Source organism: Bombus affinis, chromosome 4 (genome assembly GCF_024516045.1).
Source record: "Bombus affinis isolate iyBomAffi1 chromosome 4, iyBomAffi1.2, whole genome shotgun sequence".
Lineage (NCBI taxonomy): Eukaryota > Metazoa > Arthropoda > Insecta > Hymenoptera > Apidae > Bombus > Bombus affinis.
Genome location: NC_066347.1, coordinates 11,535,264 through 11,560,791, shown reverse-complemented (window position 1 = coordinate 11,560,791; position 25,528 = coordinate 11,535,264). Strand labels below are relative to the sequence as shown.

At 42.9% G+C, this 25,528-nt stretch overlaps 1 protein-coding gene across 4 annotated transcripts in view; it reads right to left on the bottom strand.

The window, feature by feature from the left end:
- LOC126915053 (AT-rich interactive domain-containing protein 2) overlaps positions 1-25,528 on the bottom strand; it is a 56,895-nt gene that overhangs the window by 2,789 nt on the left and 28,578 nt on the right. For 2 of the 4 annotated variants that reach the window (XR_007710007.1, XM_050719366.1), the window contains exons 3-17: positions 23,277-23,374; positions 18,782-18,933; positions 8,974-9,440; positions 8,335-8,849; positions 7,691-8,076; positions 7,386-7,605; positions 6,905-7,295; positions 5,505-5,816; positions 4,601-4,807; positions 2,535-4,504; positions 2,190-2,349; positions 1,906-2,064; positions 1,531-1,608; positions 322-413; positions 13-129 (exon numbers count right to left, since the gene is read on the bottom strand). Coding sequence is in view for 3 of the 4 variants with exons in the window: in XM_050719366.1 (XP_050575323.1) it covers positions 13-129; positions 322-413; positions 1,531-1,608; positions 1,906-2,064; positions 2,190-2,349; positions 2,535-4,504; positions 4,601-4,807; positions 5,505-5,816; positions 6,905-7,295; positions 7,386-7,605; positions 7,691-8,076; positions 8,335-8,849; positions 8,974-9,440; positions 18,782-18,933; positions 23,277-23,374 (5,324 nt within the window). In the remaining variant the exon portion in view is untranslated. The remainder of the gene's footprint in view (positions 1-12; positions 130-321; positions 414-1,530; positions 1,609-1,905; positions 2,065-2,189; positions 2,350-2,534; positions 4,505-4,600; positions 4,808-5,504; positions 5,817-6,904; positions 7,296-7,385; positions 7,606-7,690; positions 8,077-8,334; positions 8,850-8,973; positions 9,441-18,781; positions 18,934-23,276; positions 23,375-25,528) is intronic. The other 2 variants (XM_050719368.1, XM_050719367.1) reach the window with 2 other exon arrangements.

Genomic DNA, 25,528 nt, shown 5'->3' with positions numbered 1-25,528 from the left:
TCGAGAGGTCACCTATGGTTACTGCTGCTTTGATCGTTCATATCGTACAAAACTTGTGCGATTGTTCTCGATGATTCGACATTACTTAATGCGACACCTGCCAAATGTGGTTCGTACGCTCTAAGATGCCTGAAAATCAAAATACCAGCAATAGTTGTAAAATGTGTAAAATGTGTAATATATCCTTAGCATAATCACTTGTTTATTTGTTGTTACGAAAAGATCTCGTAGAGATGGGGTAAAATTACTTAATTAAAATGAAACAAATTATCTAATTTTTTAATCGAGGTAAACTGACAAGACACTGGAAACAAAGCTTACCTTCTGCCATGTGTTGAATATATGACTAGGTTTCTGAGAATGAGAGCTGCTGTCAAGCGAATACTTTTGGTCACTGGACCTTCGTTGTCATCCTGTTGAAAAATCACAAAACAATTAAGAATTTACTTTACTCTAAATTATATGTTAAAGTAAGAAGATCATCTAGCCACACTTTTAAGTAACACTAAAACAAATATAATATATCAGAGTATAGCTATTATTTCATGATGTTTGAATTAATTAGTTGCAACAGCTTCGAACATTAGTAAAATACAATTATGAAAACAAGGCGGAAACATTGATTTACGATATGATGTCGCATGTGAATAGATTGGACAATTTCAACGAATATCAAATTACTCTTTTATGTGAACAAAAGATACACTGACATCATGAGTCATAAAATATATATACAATTTCTCTAATGCTAATAAGTAATTTAATGTGAAAACAAAAAATTAATTGTAGCATGCTTTAAAATAGTTTCGAAAATCGCTAATAACACAAACAAATTGATTTCATTTAAAATTACTACAAATACATATATACAATTGATATTGATAAATTGACCACCAAACAAATATTTTTTCTTTTTCTTTTTCTTTTTTTTTTTTTTTTTGTACCAAGAATATAAGTAAATATACATATTCGTAAAAAAAAAAAATATATATATATATATGTGTAAAGTTTCTACGTATCTTTGTAAACGTAACTGCTAATTAGCAATCCAACATACATAGAAAATTTTTTTCATTAAAAATCGATAAAGAAAACAAATCTTCGTATTTCAATATAGATACAATCGTTAATTTTTTAACCGCGATTAATACAAAAGGTGGTTGCCCTGTATCAAAAGCGCGACAAATATTCTACGTTATGCTTCTTAAAGTATTATATACCAGCACCCTTCATCATCATGAATACACTTCAACTGCGTGAACACATAAATTATACAGCGACGCCAGCTACGAAATGAAACTAAAATGAAATCCATGCTAATAGAACATACGTACGTATACAACGAAAAATGTGAAATTAAAAATTAAAAGAACACAACGTATGTTACGAAAAACAAAAGAGATGTAGCGCAAAAAAAAAAAAGTAGGCGGCAGGAACAGCGCACAAGGGCTGTGGCTGTGAATCGTGAATCCTTTCTTTTATTTTTCTTTTCTTTTTTTTTTTTTTTTCAATTTCTGAACACGTTTTTACCTGTTCTGGTGGAGGATTTTGCCCAGGTCTGGGGGAAGAAGAGCTTGAAGTGGCTGCAGCGGGCTTGGTCGGCCTTTGCTGCTTTGCCGAGAGAATAAGAAATTTCATTACATTAACAAAACTCAATAGACTCTATGAACCGTGGGACTATAAAGGATTCTCCGAAATATTGACACAGTTTATATCATTAAACGCGTTATCTTTGACATTAATATATCGTGCTATCTCGCGTAATAATTTTAGTGCATTTGTTACCCCATGATTAAGAAGTGTTTTGTGCTTCTTTCTTTTTACCGAAATTACCACTAACTTACAGCTATTTGCATTATCATAGTTCATTGTAACTTGTGTAAATTTATATGTGATCTTACTAACCATTAACTCCTTTGGATTTACAAATTCCAAGGCGTGCCGTTTAATAGCATGGAATGCTGCATTCGGTGCATACCCAGGATGATGAGGAGCTGACGGTGTCGACGTGGAAACTTCGGTTTTGCCTGTTACCGTCAACTGTTTCCTTCTTATCGACATTGTCTGTAAAATTGTCAGATATATAGCTTTTATAGCTTTAGTTAAGTTCTTTTAAGATTTTTTTTCTTTCTTTTCTTTCTCTCTTCTTTTCTTTTTTTTTCTTTTATTTAAATGATATCAATACATACCTCCGCGTTACAATGCCTATCGTATAAATGTGTCATTAACGAAAATCTACGTCTTTTTAAGGCATCGCAACTCGCCCAAAGACATAATATTTCCTCTCCACCAGTTGGACAATGTGCTTCGCAGACATGAAGATAAACTTCGTGTGGTGTTTTAAATTGCCTGTAAACAAAGAAATGTATGAATTAAATAATATTAAATGGCGCAACTAATTCAATTTTTACTAAGCTTATAAAAACAAGAACTGGTTTATTAACAAGAACTCTATTTTAAAATGTAGGACATTTGTCGTAAATTCTTAAAGTTCACTCTTAAATTGCTTTATGCCGAGAAAAATAGTCAATTACCTTAAACAACCCCGCCATTCGCACAAATAAGCATTAGGATCGATTTTGATGGTGATGGTCTTTTCTGGTTGATTCTGGCTCGTAGACGGCTTGGATTCCGGTTCTGTGGAGGTCGAGGAACTGACAGTCTTCATTACTTTAGCAGGTTGTTTCGCCGGCAATCCATGCGTTGCAGCTGCTTGATGAGGCGTGGTAGGTCTGGTAGGGGGTGGAGTAGAAGCCGGTGTTGGTGTCACCACTCTCGATGGTACACTAGTTGACACTGGTGTTTGTTGGGCCATTGCAGGAATCGTGACAGTCACTGTGTTGGGATTTGTTTGTGCCACGGAACTGTTCACTATTATAGAAGTTTGTGGAATTGTGCCTGACGTTGGAACCAAAGGCGGGGGTATATTACCGAGTGCCGGACTTTGCAAGATAGGACGTGAAACTTGTGTAACAACAACCTGTTGTCCCTGAGGTGTGACGGCCACCATTTTTTGTTGGGTTGGCTGAGCAGCTGCTTGAGATTGTAGAATAATTATCGTTTTTGCACCAGTTCCTTGCTGCTGTGTCGTCTGAGCTACTAACACAGTCTGCGCTTGACCTTGAACCAATGTCGTTTGTGGTTGAGCTAGGACGTAATTTTGACCAGGCACGCCACCAGAAACAACATACTGTAATTGACCTCCTGCTCCTTGTTGCAATAAAACTTGCGGTTGCGGTTGGGCCTGCCTTCCTTTTACTGGACCAGTTGGTATAATAACTTGATTATTTGGTTGAATTGTTTGTTGTACTACTATTTGCCTAGGTGCTGTAACGATAAGTTGTTGTGGCTGTAATTGTGGCTGCTGCTGCTGCTGTTGTTGTTGTTGTTGCTGCTGTTGTTGTTGTTGTTGTTGCACTTGTGGTTGCGGGTGTTGTGATTGTGGTGGTGGCTGTTGTGGTTGCTGCTGTGGTTGCTGTTGCGATGGCTGCTGCTGTTGAGGTGGTTGTTGATTAATTTGATTGACGAATACGTGAGGTTCCTCTTTTATCGTGATAGGATCCTCTTTCATCGTGTTGACAGGTTCCTCCTTTATCGTGATAGGTTCTTTTATACTAATAGATTCTTCCTTAACGCTTACATTAACGTTCTCGTCAAGATCCGTTTCGTCTTCTATACAATCCGCTGCCAGAGCAGCATAAAGATTCGCGGCTGTAGAAGACACGGTCACTTTCTCGTTATCTTTATCATCGTCCTGTTCTTCAGACTTTATACTCGAGACAGTAGATTCGGCGGTAGTCGAATCAACAGCAAGATCCGGCGACATCGTACCATTGGAATATTTTACTTTCTTTACATCTACTTCATCTAATTCGCTGGCAGATCGTTTTATCCCTCTGGGTGCTTCGATCAAAGTATCCTCGGAGACCTCCGTCTCTTCTACCTCAGCTTTTATTTTAATGTCAGTAGGAGATTCTTTTAGTACTTTCTTAATATGATTTTCTACTAAGTCCATTCCCTTGTCATTGATTGAATTTTTCCCTAACACGCCGTTTAAAATCGGCTCCTTGTCAACTTTCCTTTCTAACAAATCTGCAAGCATCATACTTTGCAGGGGTTTTTCTTTAGACGTTACACTAGACGAATCTTTCGAAGATCCATCTTCCTGCGCGTCGATGTCCATATTACTAGGTGCACCGTTTAACAGAATTCCCTCGAAACTCGTCAAAGAATTGTCCTCCTCTATACCGACACCAGAACAATCCCTACTACCACCGATACCACTACTGGATGCCAAAGAATTATTGGTCGAGTCCGAATCTTCGGCGATCGATGTACAAGTCGAACGTTGGATCGCTTTGTTCGCTGTAGTTACAGTTATAGCTGGAGGCCGACATACTTTAATGGTTGACGATATGTGATTTTCGGTTGAGTTCAAAACCACCGTGGAAGAAGTTGTCGATGTTACGATTTGGTTGACATTCTCATTATCATTTACTTCAGTCTACAATATAAAATCAAACGAGTGTAACTTACTAAATTTAAAAAATTATAAAATTACAAAACGTTCGCATGGTTTGCCATAAAGTTCATATTGTACCTTGTCACAATTATTAGTGATAATAAATTTGGCCCCGTTGAGCCTTTGTATCTTCTTGGCAGGAATGGGTGTGATAGCTGGCTTTTGCTTCGAGTTGACAGGAGTCTTTGGGAGTATTGTGGTTACGCTAGTTGTAGTTGTAGGTGGTTGCGATATATTGGTTAACTGTTGTTGCAGTAACCTTTGTTGTTGTTGACGTTGTGCAACCTATATAAATAATACAAATCAGAGATACGAGACTTACTTTTCATATCTTTCTTCAAGAAATATTACTTCTTGCGTTTTTCTTAATTATTATATAGAAGAAAATAACTCCAATTTCGAAAACCATGCTTTTGTTAGTAATATATACAATACGCTATTATTTTCACTCTGAACTATAAAAAAAAAAAAAAAAAAAAAAAGAAAAAAAAAGGAAAAAAAAGAATAATCGTTGTTAAATATTACTTGGAAATTTCAATTGGACGATAAAGACAAATGTAAAACGTCGTCTCTTGAAATAAAAGAAAACAGCATAACAAAAACATAATATTGGTAACTACTTCAAAACGTTGGAAAACTCATTGAAATCAAATTTGTTAAGACATACATTCACTAAGTACGTTTCCAAGTGCGATCTTATCCTGTAAAATGGTTTCTCTATAATACAAACGAATAGACATTATTTGAAATTCAAATATAATTATCCTACGCACATATCTGTCATAGCATTCTACTTAACGTAGTAATTCAATCACACGTCATGCTTCGTCTCATATCTTTTTCTTTTGTATAGAAAATATCTCTTTAACCATCCTACAATCTATGGTTGCACTTCAATGTACTAAGATCCTTTTAAAACTCAGTGTCCTATAAATATAAAAAAAATACTACAGTTTTCATTGTTAATGTACAACAATGATACCTGGTTGCTGGTTATTAGCTGGTTGGCACTGATGCTGGATGCGATGCTAGCAGTAGTGTTTGTTACACAGGCAGTAGGGGTAGTCACACAAGTCGCAGCAGTACTGGGCATGCAGTCGCTGCTGACCGTTACCTTAGTAGCCAGAAGGCTTTTTATTATGGAACTGGATGTAGTACCACTTCGATTATCTTCCTTTGCAACTACCTGGACCGTTTGACACTGTTGCTGTACTTGCTGGACTTGTGGTTGAGGCTGTGTTTGGGAACCACTTGACAGCAACGCTTGACTCAGGTGAGGATGCGACACCGACACCTAATCAACAACGATGGTAATGTAATTTGCAAGAACGTTGCGACATATCGTAACATCGTTATATTACGGAAATATTGATTCGTTTAGCTTTAAATGGAATCTACAGAGGCCGCGAGAATTACATACTTAAACAGTAATACTTTAGTTAGCCTTATTTGGAAATTATTACACTGCAAGATAGTTTATATATTAGATATATCGCGTAGTACGTGAATGATTCAGCTATATGCCGCGAACAATTTTCAACACCGACGATAACGAATCTCATAAAATCTGTAGCAGCATTTTGTTTATCGTTGTTAAGCACGAGATGAATTGACGTAACATAAATCGATTTAATCAAATAGAAAATGTACGTATACTTGTTATAGAAGAATATCGTCATCATTCATAGCAGGAATTATCGTGTATTATATTACGATAGAAATATTACAACTGCACAAAGATTATTGCAATCAAAGAATGCGTATTCGTGAAATAATAATACGTCGATCATGCAAAGATAAAACTGTTTAGCCAACATCGCATCTATAACTATTACTGGTAAAAAGTGTAAAACAGAGAGAATCGTAAGCTTTAGTCGATATACGTGAAACGAAATGATCGGATTTGAGCAGAAACTATTATTTGTAAATATCATTTATAGTAAACGGTATATATAATAAGCGCTATAATAGTAATTTTTGCTTAAATTAATATTTATATGCTATATTTATATATTTAATAAGCTTCGTTCTGTTATACACATCAGTTTACAGTTAGACCCTACTTATTCGAAGCAAAGAATGGTTATACATTTTGATACATTTCATATAAATATGTTAGACATTAAAACGCTTCTTTACCAAGGCAAGAAAGTTTTTGGAAAAGTAAGTCGTTCGATGATGCGGATTTTACACCGTTCACATATTTACTTATCTGCATGCACATATATCGACGGATTCGACACAGGATTCGAAACATGCAAAATGTAAGTTTGTTAAGGGAAGCCCATAATATTATAACAGCATAGTGAGACCATAACCAAAATAAGAACCAAGGTCATGAGTGGTAGAGAGAATGGTAGAAAGCTTAGGACTTGGACCCACCTGACTTTTAGAATCAACCTTGGTGACTGGATTTTGGGATTGAGTTGCAGTGTTCGAGATACTGGATGGTGGTTTCGGTGGAGCAGACAATTGGGCTTTTAGGATAGGTGACGCTGGGGCAGGGGTTCTTGGAGGCCCAGATGCAGGATTGTCTAGGGCCGTGCTATCAGGAGCAGGACTTATACTCTTGATTGTACGCTGTTGTACGGGAAGCACCTTTACTGGCGTTGTGTTGACTGCTGGAATTGGAGCTGTGTTAGTCCCAACCGCAGTTTGGCTCGGATAAGTTACTTGGGGAGGTGTGGCCCGTACTCGGATTCCTTCGTAATACTGAGTACCGCTCGTTTCACCTTTCAACGGATTTGGTCCGACGCTTCCACCAAATACAGATCTATAAGGAAATAGTTTCGTATGGATAAATCGATTTTCGTCGGATACAGCTTGAGCGAATGTTATTTCGTCGGTGAAAATCAGAGATTACCTAACACATCTTGGAAAGTGAAGCGGAGCGATAACGCCTCTTCTACCGATCTTTGTGCAGCAACCGAGATACTTTTTGTATAACTCTTCCTGTTCTATACGTATGCCAAGCGCAGGTTCGAAGGTAGCTCTTAACCAACTCAGAGCGAACTGCTCGTTTTCCTGTATGATTTGTTGATGCGCGTGCTGCTGTTGAAGCGAATTACTCGTCTCCACTGCTTCTAAACATAGGACATAGAAAGGAGAATATCAATCTATCGTTAGGTTCTCTTCGACGATGTACTCGATTAGTTTGATATTACGTACTGTGCGTGGTAGATTTTGTCGCAGTGGCGGCTGGTGTCGTTGGTCGCGACGGCGCTGGACTAACAGGAGCTGGTGTCGCGGTGACTGTAACCGGTGTGGTTGGTACAGAGGAGGACACTGTTGTAGCTGGGGCAGTAGCGGTAACCGGAGTGTTCTGAGTAGCGTTTGGTGGCGGTGCTACCGTGGACACTGTCTCGATCACCCTCATCAGAATACATGCTTTTGGACCGTAACTTTGCGCTTCTACGGTAACAAGAGCGACCAATGTGTCGATAGCTCCGCGTACGCGCGCAACACTGGTACATGGCCTTTCACCTAACGAAGTCAACGCGTACAAACATTCCAAGGTATATACCAGAAGAGCTATGTCGTTCAGAGCCAAAAACCTACGAAAAAAACACAAGTTCCTATGTAGTACAAGTTGTGATATATATATATATATATATACTAATAACTGTCCTTTGTATCGGTTATGAATATAATTATACGGGGAAAGTTGTTTGTACGGTGAAAGTCGATAATTAAAATTTGCGATATGGTTAGCAAACGAACTAAACGAGGAAGATAGGTTTCTTTAGAAAGCGTTGGAACATCGTTCGAGGGGAAAAATTATTGTATATCGAAATTTATGAAAAAAGATTCACCTGCATATAAGTTCATATACATTGTCTTCTAATCCAAACCTAATGATTTCTTCGTTGCTGTCTTGTTGGCTAATTTTGTTAAGCACCTCCAAGCAGGAAATAACGATAAACCTGTCTTGGGATTCGATTCCCTTTGCTACACACGACAATACAACATCGGTTATCCTTTCACCAGCTTCTTTCAAGATTATTTCATTCGCTATGTTGCCTAGTATATCGAAACCAAGTTGGTGCAAATTACTCCACCTTGCTCGCACACAGAGCAATACAAATCTCAAGAAACATCGATTTCTTCCTAATACAGCGGCGTTCTCTGGAGTGAAACTTAGATTCCGTAAGATAGACGCTATTTGTAGCACACGTTGGCCATAAGGATCCTGCGTTCCGAGAGTTCGTCCGACACAAAACAAATCTTTGTCCTCCTCTTCGAACTTTATGGAGTTTTGATTTTGATCTTTCAGAATGTCATCTTGATGCGAGCCAGTTGGATCCAGCCTTGGACAGTCTGGTATCACCTGCAGCGATACATATTTTCCGATTACGAAACGAAAACGAATCTCACAACAAAGGAAGCGAACCGGCGGAACGTGAAAAATTTGAACGAGACGCGCGGACGTAATATTCAATATCGCATCTTACCCCGTCGACTTCCATCGACGTGGAAGCCTCGTCGTTCTCCGTTGACGCTGCGTTTCTGTTCTGCTTCTCTCTCTCCAAGATTTTCCGTCTGGAGAAGGTCTGCGGACTGGCGGTTGGTTTCTTCATAAACGTCCTCTCGTTCGTAAGATCTATCACGTCCTGGGAGTCGAGAACGTCCGACCAGAACGAGTTGATCGAGTAATTCCTCACGCGGGAATAGACCTCGATGAAGAGCTGCCGTGTGCCGGGTGAGTCGAAGATACCGGCGTGCGCCAGGAGTATGTTGACGAGACGGGGATACTTGTCGAGACGTAGGATGTGCTTGCCTTCGTTCGACAGCAACGTGCACACGTTGATGGCGAAGTCTTGTTCGTTGGGAAGAGGCGAGAGAAGCGATAGCGCGAGTTTATCGTAGTTGGATGGCTTGTAGAGGTCCGACGAAAGGCCATTGTAATCACGAAGAGATTCTACAAAAGACACGTGACAAAGATAGAAAATTAATTTATCGTTGCTAATTGACGATGGGAAAGTCTCGTCTATATATCTATAGTAAACCTGTGCTATATTTATCGATCGTTACAGTACAGTAATCGACGTTTCGCGAAACGTCGCAAACGATCTCGAGCGATTTTTCTTTCCGTTGATAACACGCAGCTACGCGAAATACGATGGCAAACGTTTGCCATCCAGATCATCTCTTCTTATCGAGCCGTTAACTCGTTTCGTTGCTTCTCCCGATATCGTTAACAACGCGACCAATAGAAAAGCTAAATAGAAAGTATCGGTTTAATAGATAGACGACGCGTGATCGATTGCCGCGACAAACTGGCAAAAATACATCGATCGCTAAACGTTTTCAAAGTTGGAGAAATTTTCGGCGCGTAACGTAACGCTATGCAAATTTAACCGGTGTTCTCGCGAACCTCGGCGAGGTAATATTTATTAGTAAAACTAATAAATCGAAGCATTTTTAAATGGCAGTTTACTTCAGTTTTCCCTGCTCGCTGTCGGAGAATTTAGTACACGGTTGTTAATTCCAGGTGGCTGGTTTTCCAAAGCGAACTTTTTCGCTTTGCCATTTATCATATTTGTTAGAAATTTTACGTATATCGTTAATGCCGAGAAAGAAGCGCGCCCCTCTTTCAAACGGTGTATCAAGGTTCGAACGGTATTGCAAATGGCTCTTTCGTAAATAAAGGAAGACTGGAAGATCCGCTCGCCGCTAGCCGACCGGCGACGACGCCTCGTGCAACTGGTGTGATCGACAAATCACGAATGTAAGTAGGTTGTACACGGTCAGGGCCAGATTTCTACGAAGCAACGAAAATATCTGCATCGGACGCGCCGTTTTTCACCCGTTTTTCATCCTAATCGTTAATCGACACGGCCGTTTTAAGAATTTTCTCTATACTTTAAACTTACCGTACGTATACGCGGTATGGTTGTACGGAATAATCGGCGAGAGAGGAAAAAAAAAAAAGAAAAAAGATTAATATTTGATCGAGGAGAAGCAAACTGCGTGAAACCAGAGAAGTAGATCGGCTCGTTTCTGATCTTTTAAATTGAAACAATCGACAGACAAAGTCGACCATTATGCTCTTAGCGATAAATCGGATTACGTAGATTTCAACGAGATGTACGGCGATTCGCATAAATTGTAAGGCAAAATTAAGATAAATGTTCTTTCATTCCGAGATATTTATATCTTCATTCGGTACAGGGTACGATAGTACAACTAAAATTAACTACTTCTGCCGGCTGTCTGGTAGAGTGGGCGTTCGACTACGTATAAAAAGCGTCTAATGGAATATCGATAAATACAATATCGACGAATCAAACTATACAAACACGGGGTCAGTTTGATCGTTTTCAAAAATGTAAAATAAAAGCAAGAATACGAGTTTCAACGCGATGCTAGGAATCGTCCTTTCTTTCCAACGGCGTAGGTTAGGTAACAAGGTTCGAACAGACTGCAACTTGCGATATTATCGCAAATCGCGGTAATCTTTTGCAGCCGCAAAACCGCGATCAATATCGCGCGTCCCGGGAGAAATGCTACTTTTGGCCGGAAACTACGGAATCCGTCGGCGGAAGCCCAGGGAGGGAGAAACGGGGCAAAACGAAAAACGGGCGCGCGGTAAGGACGAGAAAAAGGATAACGCTGATAAAATTCTGCCCGTCCAGATTCTTTCGTATTCGTATTTCTGCTTGAACGAGGCGATAAAATATACGATTTATCTCGTGACGCGGCACGCTTTACGTTTAAGCTTTCTTCTCTGCTTCTTCTAGAAAAGCGGGCCTCGTTTTTACTTTTTCTTGCCAGGTAAATTCGAAGATCGCTCGCGATCCAAATAAACAAAGCTTACGCCTCGTGTACAAACAGCCATTAGATCTAGAACGTTCTATCGTACGATTGACCATAAAATGGACATTGCTCCGAATTTAGTTTAAATCTAGTAAAATCTATTGCAAACGTAGTAATACCAGATAACACGGAAAATATTCGAGAGCGGTGGAAGAACGGATAGAGACGAACAGGAAGGGACGAAAGAGGAGAAGAAGAACGAGCAAAAACGTATTGCACGCGTTTATCAAAGAAATATTTCGCATCTTTTCGCTCTTTCTTTCGCGATATCTTTTTATATATCCCTTACCGGAACGTTCGTGAAACGTTCATCGAAATATTAGGCTTAATATTTGCCTATTATCGAACGATTGCCAATATCGCCTAAAGAATTATCGTTCGATACGCGACGCAAGTAGCACGCGTCATAAATTATTGCGCGTCGATCGATGTAAATATTAACGATCGTCGATATTACGCGACGACGTAATCGACGTAATCTTTCCTTCGATATCGATCTGTTTGTCAGCAAGTTGCGAGAAAAATTCATCGAAAAAGGTTACGTAACGGGGATTATAGGTGGCCAGTTTGAGAAAAATAAGTAAAATCGTGGTAAGAATAATTCTTGGCAATAATCGAGGACACTTTCGAAAACGACACGAAAAGCCCATTCTTGGCAGGAGTAACGAGTCGTCTTTGATCGGCCAAGCAAAGATTCGCTTCCAGGCCTACGAGTTGTCGCAGAACTTTCCTCGCGCTACGCATCTTACGTCCTAATTTTATCGTTTCATCGTTCGTTCCAGATACGCAACGTCCCATTACTCGTTGCACTAGCAATTACGATTTTCAATCGCAACGCGTAAACTAACGGCGATCGACGTAGCAACTTGACAACGCTCGACTTGTTATTTATTATCGCGCTTCCTTCAAATTTCATCGTCCGCTCAAACACAATCGTTAAAGCCTAATTTCTACGAGTTTTACCGTTTCACTGTCGACGTACTGCTGCGAAGTAAAGTCGAAATGGCGTTTAATTCGCGCGTTTGCACGCCTGCACGATCCGCGGAATCGCGTTTAATAACTGCAATTGCTGCTCGTGCAATGCCTATCAACTCCGATTACTCTACTCTCCTATCCTCTTCGCCGTCTTGCCTTTAAACGTGACGCGAAACAACAACGTTAAATTCTAATCGTCGTAATCCTCCCAGCCTGCACTGGCAACTTGAGAATAACTTTGTCGCCTATCCAATGCTTTTTAGTTTTCTCTTTCTTTAAATTTAACTCTGAAAATTAATATATATATATATGTTATTAATATAGAAAAATTTCTGTTAATCTCATTTTCGTCAACTCGACGTAGTCATTTCCATTTATACCCTACATTTCTACATCATCGGCGAAAAAAAGGAGAAACGATTTATCATCGCGAAAGTACATATAAAGTTCGCGTGTTAATAATCCATGCAGAATGCTTGACACGCTGCCAAATGTCGGCGGAAATTCTAAAAGGAGGCGCTCGTAAACCGTTTTAACGCGACTCTCCGTGCCGATGAAAATAGTGTAAACCGACGCCGTTGAAAGTTCATTTTCTTCTTACAGTTTTACCATGAAAATTCACAGTTCAACGACGATCGAACAATACGAATACTTATCACGGTAACGGCGAGAGGGCTGCAGACGGCACGCGTGTATACGCGCATCGACGCAACACCACCGAGGTTATTTCTCATTCTTCGTGGCCGATAACAATGACAGGAGCACAGTGTCCTCCAGCGCTCGTTGTCTTTTCCCGCGTCCCGTCAACGCACTCGCGTGTAAATGAACGGCTTTACAGAAGAGCGGCCGATAAGCGATAGAAGAGTAATTTAAACTCCATTGTGCTTCTCCCGCGTAAACACTGAAAACTGCTAAGAAAAGGCGGATCGAGCCGGGTTTCAGCGTCCGATTATCCGTCGTACGCGATACGATAAACGCGAGACAATAACCGTTTGAAAGTAGAGAGAGAATATTTATAGTTTATTTGTATCTTTTATCAGAAATCATCGATTACGCGTTAAATACTGCGTACTAAGCTCAACTACCTAGTAAACCTCTTATCCTACCAAGCACTTTGGTGATCACTAAAGTTATTTAAAGCGATAACCCTTCGACTACGTACATATATGCGCATACATGTGCATATACTCGAAACGCATACGTCCAAGCTGACTCTCGGTCAGCGTGACAAGTTAATTAATCGATAATTTGATCGAGTCTCTCTCTCTCTCTCTCTCTCTGTCGATAAATACAAAGAGAGAGATACACGACGAATCGTAAGAGGTTAAGGACATTGTTTTACCAGCGAGTAATGCGCAAGGTGTGTAGGGGGCGCTGCGCACGCGACGCCGCTAATTGGCCTTAAAGGACAAACGCCGCGCCGTTAACGAGCTATCGCCGGTGTGTGCGTATGCAGTGGCACAACCGGCTCCGGGGCATTCGTATATCGATGGCACGCAGTCTAGTCTAGACGTCACCGATCGCGAGAGTAGCCGGTTCACCTGGATGACGCTAGAATTCAGGCGACGTAGCAACCGAGAGAACGAGCGAAACGGAGGCAGAAAAAGACGGCGACGGAGTGGGGAGAAACGCGTAGAGCTGAAAAGAGTTGGTGGGGGTTAAAATCGGGAGCTACGGAGCATCGCGCAAGCGCGCGGAATGCTGTATTACGCTGGGAGGATCGAGGACTCGCGGAACACCTATCCCCGCAAACGCTTATTGATTGTGACTCTCGCATCGTGTCTCCATCTCTGTCTACGCTTCTTTATCGCGCACACCATTTTTCTCATTCCCACCACGCTACTTCTCTCTTTTGTTTTCGTACCTCTCTTTCGATCTCGATATTTGTTTTGCTTTTTCCCGAATTTTCCGCCGATTCCGCTTTTTCTAGCCGATCCACGTATTCCAACGTAACGAGATTCGACCAACCAACAGAACGTATATAACCAAACGCTTATGAGATGCATACACGTTTTGTATTCGATTACGTCGCTCGTATCATAGAATCGTTCGTCGATCATATCGTTGGGCTAATTTCCATTATCTGGTCGATTGCGAGCACCGGGTTTCGCAGAAACTCAGGTTAAGCGTGGATTTTAGTCAAGAAAATCTAAGAAACGCAACGAAATTTCACGTGAGCTATTATTTAACGAGCCAAATATGTCATTGATATTTCGCTCTTTAACGTTATACACGATGTTGACGCTAGGAGATAACCAATTATTCGTTATCAAGCATTTATCGAATTTGAATAAAAGTAAATTAAATATTAAACTCGAATAAAAGTTTAGTTTACATTACTAAACACCAATAACAAATTATTTATTCATCCGGGCATCTATTCAGATATCGACTAACGTCGATCTATCTAATCGTTATTTTATTTCAGGTAGTTTTAGTCGAAACTATCGTGCAAGATAGCTATCGAACAGGCTGAAAAATGTTATCGTAAAACGATAGATACGTTTTTCATACAAACCGCCTCGATCAACGAGCACGTCTGTTTTCCGTCGAATTAACTCGACGTAGAAGAAACGGAAGCGCGAGTTACGAACGTCGATGAACCTAGTCAGTGGCAACGTTGAAGTTCAATTCAATGACTACGCGTAGCGAATGCTTAACGAACGGTTTAGCGCGCGCGCCACACACACAAACTTCCACGCCTCGATATAATGTTACGCATGGACGCGCGCATGCAGCGCGAGCGAGCAAGATAGCGCTTCGCACCGATATATGTATGCGTGTATGCGTGTATGCGTGTATGCGTGTATGCATATACGTGTACAATGTACACGCTCCTTAAACGCGGGGCATCGATTTTGTGGGTGCACGCCCATTATTTCATCGCAAAATCACGCATCATGCTGCATCTAGTTGATTTTACAAATGACCATATCGTTCCAATTGCGAATAATTTTTTGACGCATTGTTTTTACAAACAATTTTATAGACGATACGCAATTGCCCAACCTATGACGCGATATCTTCAAACATCTGCTACGCGTAGGTATTTCCTTTACAAATTTGGAAAGAATTATTTTTTAAATATCGTAGTTGCGATAAGGATTGTGAAATGTTCTTCGTCTTTCTTAAATACAAGTATTCGTAGGTTTTTCAAATTTTTAAATACGCGTATCGCTATTATTGCTCTTGGATTATGAGATCGGTCATATTTGTTATCTCAGCACGAAGATTGTTTGTAAAACGAGGCTCTGTTGAGCAAATTAATACCTTAAAACGTTATCGTAAGAAAAGGTATAATCGAGGCAACTTTAGGAAAATCTCTTTCAAAAATAAGATAACATCGGTAACTACGAAATAGTAATTTTTTAAATAAACCTAGAATCAATATCGTCTTATTCGATTCGAGTTTGACGTTTGTACCTTGTACAGAAATTAAGTTATTAAAAATCTAAGACGCGCAACAACTTTATAAGCCACGGTTCATGAATATGTTCTATGAATAAAAATGAGAAAGAACGTTATTCAGATTTAAGTCGCAGTAAGGTTTATTGAAAAATTATAATGAAAATACGAAAGATGTAAGAGAAGATAGCATACGCTGTAAATATGTATCAATGTAAATTACATGTACGTAATTACGTACTAGCATTCCATTTCGAAAAGTGTGTTAAAAAGATTGGATTTATTATTGCACGAATTTGCTGATTTGCAGTATATTTTAAAAGCTAGTTCGCACACACAGACGATACATTATCAATACGATCTATTAACGATGCCAGAATGTTTTGCTCGTATAAAAATGTTTATCCCTGTTCTTAGAACATATTGGATAATGCTTGATTTAAACGATTCTAAGATCGACACGAGAATATAATCAAGAAATAAGAATACGACGATTAGTTGATACAATTAAGCCCGTCCTAGTAGTCGAATAAAAATAGGCGATATTAATCGTATGGCAACGTGCGTTAAATTACACGAGACATGCATAAGCGAACGCTGTACACGTTATCTGCGCAATAACGATAATAAAATATCAACGCTGAAATACCTGCGCGTCTTTTCAACGAACAAATTATCAAACGTATGTTGCGAAAATTGTAAAATAATAAGCTTGGAATACCAGTTTTCTCTATAGCGAAAAACTATACCGGTCGCGACGGTATAAAAGTCAACGTGTTCGAGCCGATTTAAAGAGAAGTAGCGTGCGAGGAAACGTCAGGTTTGTTAGCGGTCGGGTCAATCCGGAGTTTCGGCGAATTCAGTGGAAATCGTTGAAGCGGCCGAAAGTGCTAAGTTACCGAACGTTCAGCACCCAACCGTTCCCAGTCCGGCGTGTCGTTCGAAAAGTAGTGGAAAGAGAGGGAAGGAAAAGGAAAGAGCAACGAAGAAACGAGCAGAGAGGAAAGTGGGGTGACGAACAGTTCGGTACGAAGCTGTTAGTCGATCGTACGCATGCGCAGAAAATATAGACCCGCGTTCCGACAGTCGAAGCGCGGCCACGGAGGTGTATGCGCGATTCTATGTGTGTCATGATTATTGCCCATTAAATTATCTCGCACACGTTGTGCGCGTTCTACTCTCACTCCCTGGCACACGAAGTCCCATCGACGTGTACATGTACACGTATACGTGTACGTGTATACGTGTATATAATATACGTGCATATAATATACATGTACAGGCCGTGGTGCACGTATATTTACGTATATACGTCTGTATCTCGTAGACCGTAGACGTACGCATTCCAGCCAGACTGACTCTCTATCTCTACATCCTCCTCTCGGCCGGTACAGCTCCGTAGAAACGCGTCAATAACCCGTTGCCGCCTCGACATGCTGCATGTAGTGCGCGTTTATAGCGCGAGCGCAGATATTCTCGCAACACACTTAACCGATGCTTTTTTACGAAACACGTTTCGGAGCTTTCACCTGTTTCCATAGCTCGGCTCGGCTCGGTTCGGCTTGGCTCGATTCGACTCGACTCGACTCGACTCGACTCGACTCGACTCGACTCGGCTCAATTCGGTTCTCCGAAGCCCCTGCGCTCGCGTGTTCGCACGTCACAGACGCACTTGAGCCGCCTCGCCTCGAACCACCGTACCGACCCGCCGCGCCGCGCTCTTCGACGCTGCTACTCTTTCTTTCTTTCTTTCTTTCTTTCTTTCTCTCTTTCTCTCTCTCTCCTTCTCTCTATCAGCGTTTCACGCAACTTTTTTCAATTCCACTTCCTCTTTCCTTCTTGCGCATAGGGCAACGTGTTATTTCGACCGAGATTAACGGTGAAACATAAATCGTCGTTAACGAATTAGCGAGGAGCGCGGAGGATAATGCGCGCGCTTGGAACTAATTGGGCCAGGATGCAATTACACACGGATGCATTTTTTCGCGCGGAGGGAAGTTTATAATTGAATACCGGAACGATCGGATATTCCGCGGATATTAGAAACGATCTATCGAAATTCCACGTGTGAAAATGCGATTATGAAACGTAAGTGGTCAGTAGGACGCAACGAGCCATACGCGTATGACGTTCGGCGAAGAACTTTGTAGAGTCTCGTAGGCTTTTCACATTGTTCGAAACGTTTCGTAGAATTCTAGCTAGTTGGACCGACCGAGTTTTCGATTATCCTAGAGAAAGCTTCGAATAGCCTAGTGGGGCAAAACGAGAGATTAGAACACGAGCGTAGTTTAATCGCGTTCCTGTTTTGGGAATAAAACACCGGTAAGCGGTGCATCTGAAACGTATCTACCGAGAATGTAACACTGTTAACGCATTGTTGTCTGGCGTAGCGGTGGTTTTTGCGGACCCGAACCTAGAACGAAAAAGTTCTGACAAACGGAAATTGCTAACGCGGCGAATTATTGAACCGTGGCACCTGACACGTATACATACCCCCTTCGCACACACGCATGATATCCATATACCTGGGTGATGCACGTACGTTTCTAAATTCATGTATACGTGGACGATAGTGGGAAAGAGAGAGAAAAATAGAGGAACGATACACGGTGGAAAACGGATTTGAAAGTGGTTGGTGCGTGTGCACGTACATGTGAAATGCGGCGCGACGAGTACAGGGCTGCGTAAGTTCGGTTAAAACGGTTTATCAGGAACGATCGTAAATTCAGCGGTCGCGATTCGGCAAACGCTGCGGGCTTCGCGCGACAAAAATGCGATTGGAAAGGCAGGACGGCGCGACGGTTCGAAAATTCGGATGGATATCGGATAGGAACGAGGAACGAGGAACGGAAGATGGCGCACAAAGGGTCGGTAGTTCTTTTCGCAGAAGCGTGTAACGCGTAACGCGGTTACGGTAACGCAAGGTTAATTGGCTGAGATTTTGCGTCGTTAACTCGTCACCGTTATCCCTACCGGTTGTTGAAATTGATTTCCGTAGCAGCAATCTAGTTATCGGATAGGGCTTAGGGACTTAACTTTAAGGTAATGGGATTTGATAATTACCTGCGACATTGTGTTGATGATGATTATAAGTAAGAGGAACGGAGTGTAATGCCCTGGCAGACCACTTTCTGTGTCTAGAATCCTCGTCGTCGTCGTCAGCTTGTTGGCCATCCTCTCCTAGAAAATGTACCTTCTCATACCTGTCCAGATACCTGAAATAACACACCACTCTGTTACGTGCTACGATAATTCGCTAAATTATCCGATTATATTCTCGCAGCGAAATACGTTGTACTAACAAATAAGTTGACACTCTACGCTATGCAGGCAAGAAATAGCCGAAAATGGCTTAAACTACCGTTCTTATCGCGTTTAGATCCCTTTTATTCGTCCATCGAATCGAGACAGACGAGGAAATATCTAATTTCGGCAATAGTAAACGATAAACGATCGTTTCTTCGTACCGACTTTACGAATACGAAAGACGGCCGCCGAACCTAACGGAATACAAACGTACGTGACGCTGGGCCGTGTGTTCTCCTCGAAGAACGCTAATGGCCCAAGAAAATATCGTTCGAGCGCATCGCCTTTGACAATCTCCGTTCCATTCTCATTCGTCGATCCCTTCGAGTTTCCATACGGAACTGCGTCGCGTGACTTTTAGTAAACTTTAGAAAAGCTAACTGCTCTTCGATCACGACCGTCTTTCGATATTTTGAATCATATTCTTTCATAGGTATAAATACAGCCTACGAATTCTGCCTACAGTTGCGCATCCGTATTGCCTACCAATGCTTATCTTCCGTTTACAAAGGAAGATCGTACGCGTTACATTCTCTATGGTCGTTTACAATGGTCAGTTTGAGGCCTACTATCTTTACAATCGATTACTTTATCCGATGTACAATTTTTTCACGGGGAGGAAGACGGTACTACGCGAAGCAGCAGTCGTAGCCGACTCGACGCAACGGGCAGACTAACCGCGACCAGCAACGAACAAAAGGAAAAGAGCGTCGCGCGTAAACACAACGGTCAGGAGTTTGCACGACTGATAACGATAATAACGATAAAAAGGAAAAGTGGAGGGGAGGAGAGTAGAATGGAATAGAATAGAGCAGAGTAGACGTGGTCGTGGATGGGCGAAAGAAAGTGGCGGGGGGGGGGGGGGGGTAGGTGCAACGGATCCATTCATGCACCGACGTAGAGCACGGAAGGTGCGGATCGTCGAAGCACCGAGCCAGAGCCTGATTGGCCGCTGCTCGGTGTAGACGCGGATCGAGCACGGACCAGCGCTTTGACCAGCGGTTCGCTCTGGCCCCCTGTCCGTCCGTGCGCCATTCGCCGTCCGTCGCGTAGATCGAGAATCGAGAATCGCCGGGAACATATGACGGTAGAAGTCACGCGTTCGCCGGATTCCGCGTCGACCGGCTACGAACCAACCGACCACGCTACCTAGAATCTCGTTTATTTAGATCCATCGAATTCTACTCTACTTTCATGCCCTCGTCTCGTCCCCCTTTTATCTCTTTTCCTTTCCTTCGATCCTCCTTTGCCAATATTTATCTATCATCGTGCTCGCGTCGCGTTCGAGACGAACGTCCGACACCCGTGTCAAACTGTACGTAGAAGCGTGACTGGAATATCGATATCGATATATTTTCGCAAAGACGTAAGAGAATAAAGGTACCGAAGGAAAATGAATACGCCGGCCATAGCGATTACCGCCACGGAGACCGTCGTAGTGGCCAACGATACCAGAATTAATCGACACTTTCCAGGTTTGTAATTTCCTGCCTTCCGAAAGTCGCTTTAAAAGCACCGTTTAAAAGAGCGTAAAGCTGGTGGTCGACGGTCGAACGTTCGTTTTCCAAAGTATCTGGCCGCTAACTACTCGCGATTACCTGTTACTTCGAACGAAAGGAAAAATTCGTTCGCAACAGGAACACCCGACTACGAACGATTCGAATTGCTTCGAAGTTTCGTGCTACGTTCCATCGAACCGCGTAATTTCACGTCGATCGAACGCACGAATACGCGGAAGGCTACGACACCTGTGAACGCGTTAACCGATTAATCCGAACAAGTATCTTTCACAGCGAATGCGTTTACAAAGCGTAACGTAAGGGCTGGAAATACGTAAATCGCGGAGACCTTTAACGTTACGATAATTATATACGTCGAACGACGGACGTAGAATAAAGCGTTGGAATTTGCCCGAGTACAACTACGCGCGTTTATACGCGGAAGGCAACGTTTTCCTTTCCTTGTTGCGATCGATGGTTGCGAATAGACGTTAGTAAACGTTAATAGACGATAGCGCGATAATTCTCGCAAGCGGCTCGATTTCTTCTCGTAAGCGGAATTTCGATCCCCGGAGTCCACTTTGTAACGAGAGCTATCGCAACTATCGGAACGAAAGTACGTGAAAAAGAGACTTTGAAAAATTGACTTTCTTCGATCGAAAAATTGACGACTTCGACGTGGACGGTCGTAGCTACTGATCCAACAGCTAACGCGTTCGCGCTAAAGTCAGCGTGTCAGCGTTCCGTTATTGCTAAAAGCGATCTTGTATATCCACTTATGATCGTTACACCGTCTCCATTACAATTATCCATCTACGGTAGATTTAAGATCGATTTAAGATTTAAGATTTAAGATTCAAGCGTACAAGTATAATCGTATCGACTCGGTATATTTTCGTGTTCGTATCTCCAAACGTACTTAAATTCTAGGTTCTCGGTTTACCGCGATTCTAGCCGGTAGATGCGAGCAAAACTAGCGGAAGAATATTCGATGTTATTAATATCGAATGTACCGCGTTCTGTGTAACGCGTTACACGCTTCTTGCCACGTTTAACCGTAATCAAATATTTCTCGCAAAAGTAAAGTAGGAAATCGAATACGCGGATATATCGATGAATGTTGGCGTGGGTGTCGAAAGGACGCAACGTTTGCGAATACTAAATCGGTCGAAGAGAGCCGTCGTTCCACGCACGGGCCGTCGCTACTACCGCTCGATATCGCTATGCCTTCTTACTTTGTTGCGATAGTTTACCTGTAACGCGCTAAATATAGCCCATTACGTATAAATTTGTTTCCGTTTTAGCCTACACTGTTCTATCTTACATATTTTTATTCTATAGTTGGTATTATGTTTCATAGCTACGCGGTGGTAGGTAGTTGGAGCAAAGCGCTACTCGCGAACCGCGTGCAACGGAGCAACGACACCGGTAATCTTCCTCTAGAATTTATTTCCTTCCGGCAATAGGACGATCTGGATGCAGTACCTTATGAACGTTTGGATAATTTATGCGGTTCTCGATCCGCTCGATCCGTTACGAACCTACACACAATTGTATCACAGATGGATGGCGACGCGAGATTAACAACGAAAACATCGTCCATCGCTTGCGTGAAACTATAGGTCGGGAATTTCGTGGTCGTGGTCGAAAGAGCCGGCGAAGAAGCGACAGAATCGACCGGCGTCCTTGTTTGCAAGCGGCGCACGGTAACAAGGTTGCACGGAGAGAGCTTAATCGAGGGGGGAGAGAGAAGGGGGAAGGGGGAGAGGGAGAGAGAGAGAGAGAGAGAGAGAGAGGACACCGACTCAGGAACCACGTGGCTCTCGTCACAGCGAGGCCAGTATGAATGAACGAACGAACGTACGTACTATACGATACGGAAAATGCCGGCGGTGGTGGGGCGTAGGTAGCAGAGTGCCGATACGCGGCTGCCGACTAGTGCCGACCGCGCGGTAAAACATCGCCGCTCTCCTACTCTTGCAGACGCTCGCGGACTGCCAGACATAATGGAGCACAACGCGTCTTGCCACGACAGTCGGTCGCGTTTCGCTCACCCCGAATCAAATTCCTCGCTTACTCTTACGCTTCGAAGTCTATTTTTCACCTACGTTTTGCCCATCCCGTCGAGAACCAATCTCGAGAGCGTTGCCTTTTCGTCGCACACGACGTATAATTCGTTTATTTACTCGTAGACTCGTGCGACAACATTACTCGCTCGTAAATGGACGAAATCGAAGGTTATTCGCCGAGACGCACAGACGCGCGAATTAAGGTCGTGTTTATTCGTTTACGAGCACACGGATTATAGTTACGCTTGTCGCGTCACCAGCATAAGCGTTACTACCATTTCGTCTATTTACTCGGAAATTCGCGGAATACGAGCCTCGTGTGTCGTACGTATTCACGTATTTACGTATGGTAACACGGACTGGAACGTTTCTCGCGCGCAACTTCCCGTACAGCTGTGCGCATAAACGCGCACAGATCGCTCCGTTATTTCGTAAATCACAACGACGAAAGAACGCGCAGCGGCGAAGAAAAGCTCGATATTCCGCGGTAACGTAACCCCATAGAAATCGCAAGTATCGAGAACAGTCCGAAATTCCGAAACTTTGCTTAAAACGCTCTCTGAATCCGAGAGATAGACGCGTTCGTAAGAGGACATGCGATACACTTGGCGATACGCTTGTTTCTTACGCGATGTTCGAGCTCGGCGAGTTTCTAAAATAAAGCGATCGATGGTAGGAACTTACCTGAGGTAAATTTGTTTAAGGCCAACCCCGCTGTTCACGCAGCCATTGGGTAGATGGAATTGTTCGCATAACGATGCCCATTCGTTTCTGGTATTCACCTGCAACACGAAACACCGGAGAAAAGATTCAATACGTCGTACCTACGTATCATCCACGTTTGCGAACAAACGCAAGAGAACGATCGACGTCTTTCGCTTCGTCGAAGCTGCGTACATTCTCCGCGACCAAGAGACGATCGGTTTTCGATCGTGTTAAAGTAAGCGGTGAAATTTGCCTGTAAACATCTTCGTTTCCGAGAAAATCCACCGATTCGTTTTATCGGCCGAGCCAACCATCGGACGTGACTCTGATCGATGCTAGGGAAAAATAGCGTCGTTCGCGCCAACGATCACCTCGTAGAGCAAAAGTATTCGCGCGGATCGCGACGTTAGCGTAGCTCCGTCGTATCGGCCCGGGCCGTTCCCATAAGATATCATCGCGACGCGCTTTATCTACGGGAAAGAAGAATCGACGAAAAGAATAAGAAAGCCGATACGCTCGAGATTCGAGTTTATTTTCGAGGCCAACGAATTAACGGTTCCGTTCGCGAAAACTCGACGGATCCTCTTTGCCGCGTCGAACGCCAATGCGTTCTACCGAATCTACGAAGCACGCGATCCGCCGGTCGGCGTCGGGCGGAGCGAGCATGGATACGAGGATACGATATACGAGGGTGGGGATGGATGGTACGCGTACGATTTCCGAGGAATTCCTGGTAGCGGCAGGCCCTAAAGATAAAATGCGACCCGGCGCGGTGCATAAATTTCTTGGGACGCGCGTCGAAAAAATAATCGTCCGGACTCGCGATACGCGGCGCTCCCGCCAACGCGTACGTGGCGGCAATGAAAGACGGAGAGACGTTCGGCTGTGATCCGAAGAAAGGAATCGCGAAAAGTAGGCGGAAATTAAGGCGATAGGAGCGGAATAAAGGAGAAAGGAGAAAGGAGAATGGAGAATGGAGAATGGAGAAAGGTAAAAGGTTGTTACAATGCGAACGCTTTATGCGCTTGTAGAGGATCGGGATAACGGAAGAAGAAGATAAAAGGAGGAGATACGAGCCTGGTACGATAGGCGCGGACAGGTTACCTCGTAGGGCTCTGTAAATTACGTACACGACAACGTCGATACGTGAGCGTACGGGGGGAAAACTTTCGATCCTCGGAAACTTGTATCCACCATTATCCGTACGATAGATACGTCTCTCTTTAATCACCGTCGAACGATCGTATCGGAAATATAAGTTCGTAAGAAGATTTGCTTCGCAGCAAATTACTTTGAATTACGTCGTTTGTGCGACACGAGTTAATTTCAAGGAAACCCGCACCCTACTACCCTATCGATATCGATACGCGTAAAAGTATTTCTAGCGACCTACGCTTTGTCGCTTTATCCGCTTCGCATGGTTCTTGCAGGCGCTTAAACTTCGCGGATAAAATCGACGAATAGCAGGTTCGGTGCACGTACCTAGCGCCAATACGACGATCGTGGCGGTAATCGCGACGTCCCGATTATTTCTCTCTCCTCTCTCTTTTTTCTCTTTTGGTTTGTCGCTTCGTAGCAATTACCGGCGAGGGCAAAATAAGTGCGAGAAAATATAGTCGGGAGACGGTGATTTTTCGCTGTTGCGCGCCGCGTTTGCCGCGAACGGAAGAACGGAAGAACGGAAGAACGAAAGAACGAAAGAACGAAAGAACGAAAAAACGGAAGAACGGAGCGGGGGAAGCGAGTAGCGAAATCGACGACGGACGGACATACTGGGTCAGTGCTCTCTGGATCCGCGCCCGTTTCTTCGCTATTCTCGTCGTCCCGACGTTCAACCTTACGAATCGAGAATGTGGCGCCCCACCGTGGACGACCTCGCGACATCGTCGGCCTCCCATCAAAACCGCTCGAACGCAGCACGCGTCGCGCGATAAATATCCGATCAGTCGATGAACGCGAAACGTTCGATCGAAGGAACTCGTGCACGCTGCGACTGACGGAACGCTTCGCACCACCGATCTCACGCGGATTTACGTTCTCCCGATCGTACATCGACGAATGTCCTTTTCATACGCGTACTTTTCGTTTTAACTCCGTCGTAGTGCAGCGTGCGTAGCTATTAGTCGTATATTTTGTTCCCACGGCCTTTGGCATCGTTCGACCGCTTTCGGTATTTTTATCGGGAAACCGGCGTTTGCGAACGATCGATACGTACTTGCGGCGCGAACAAC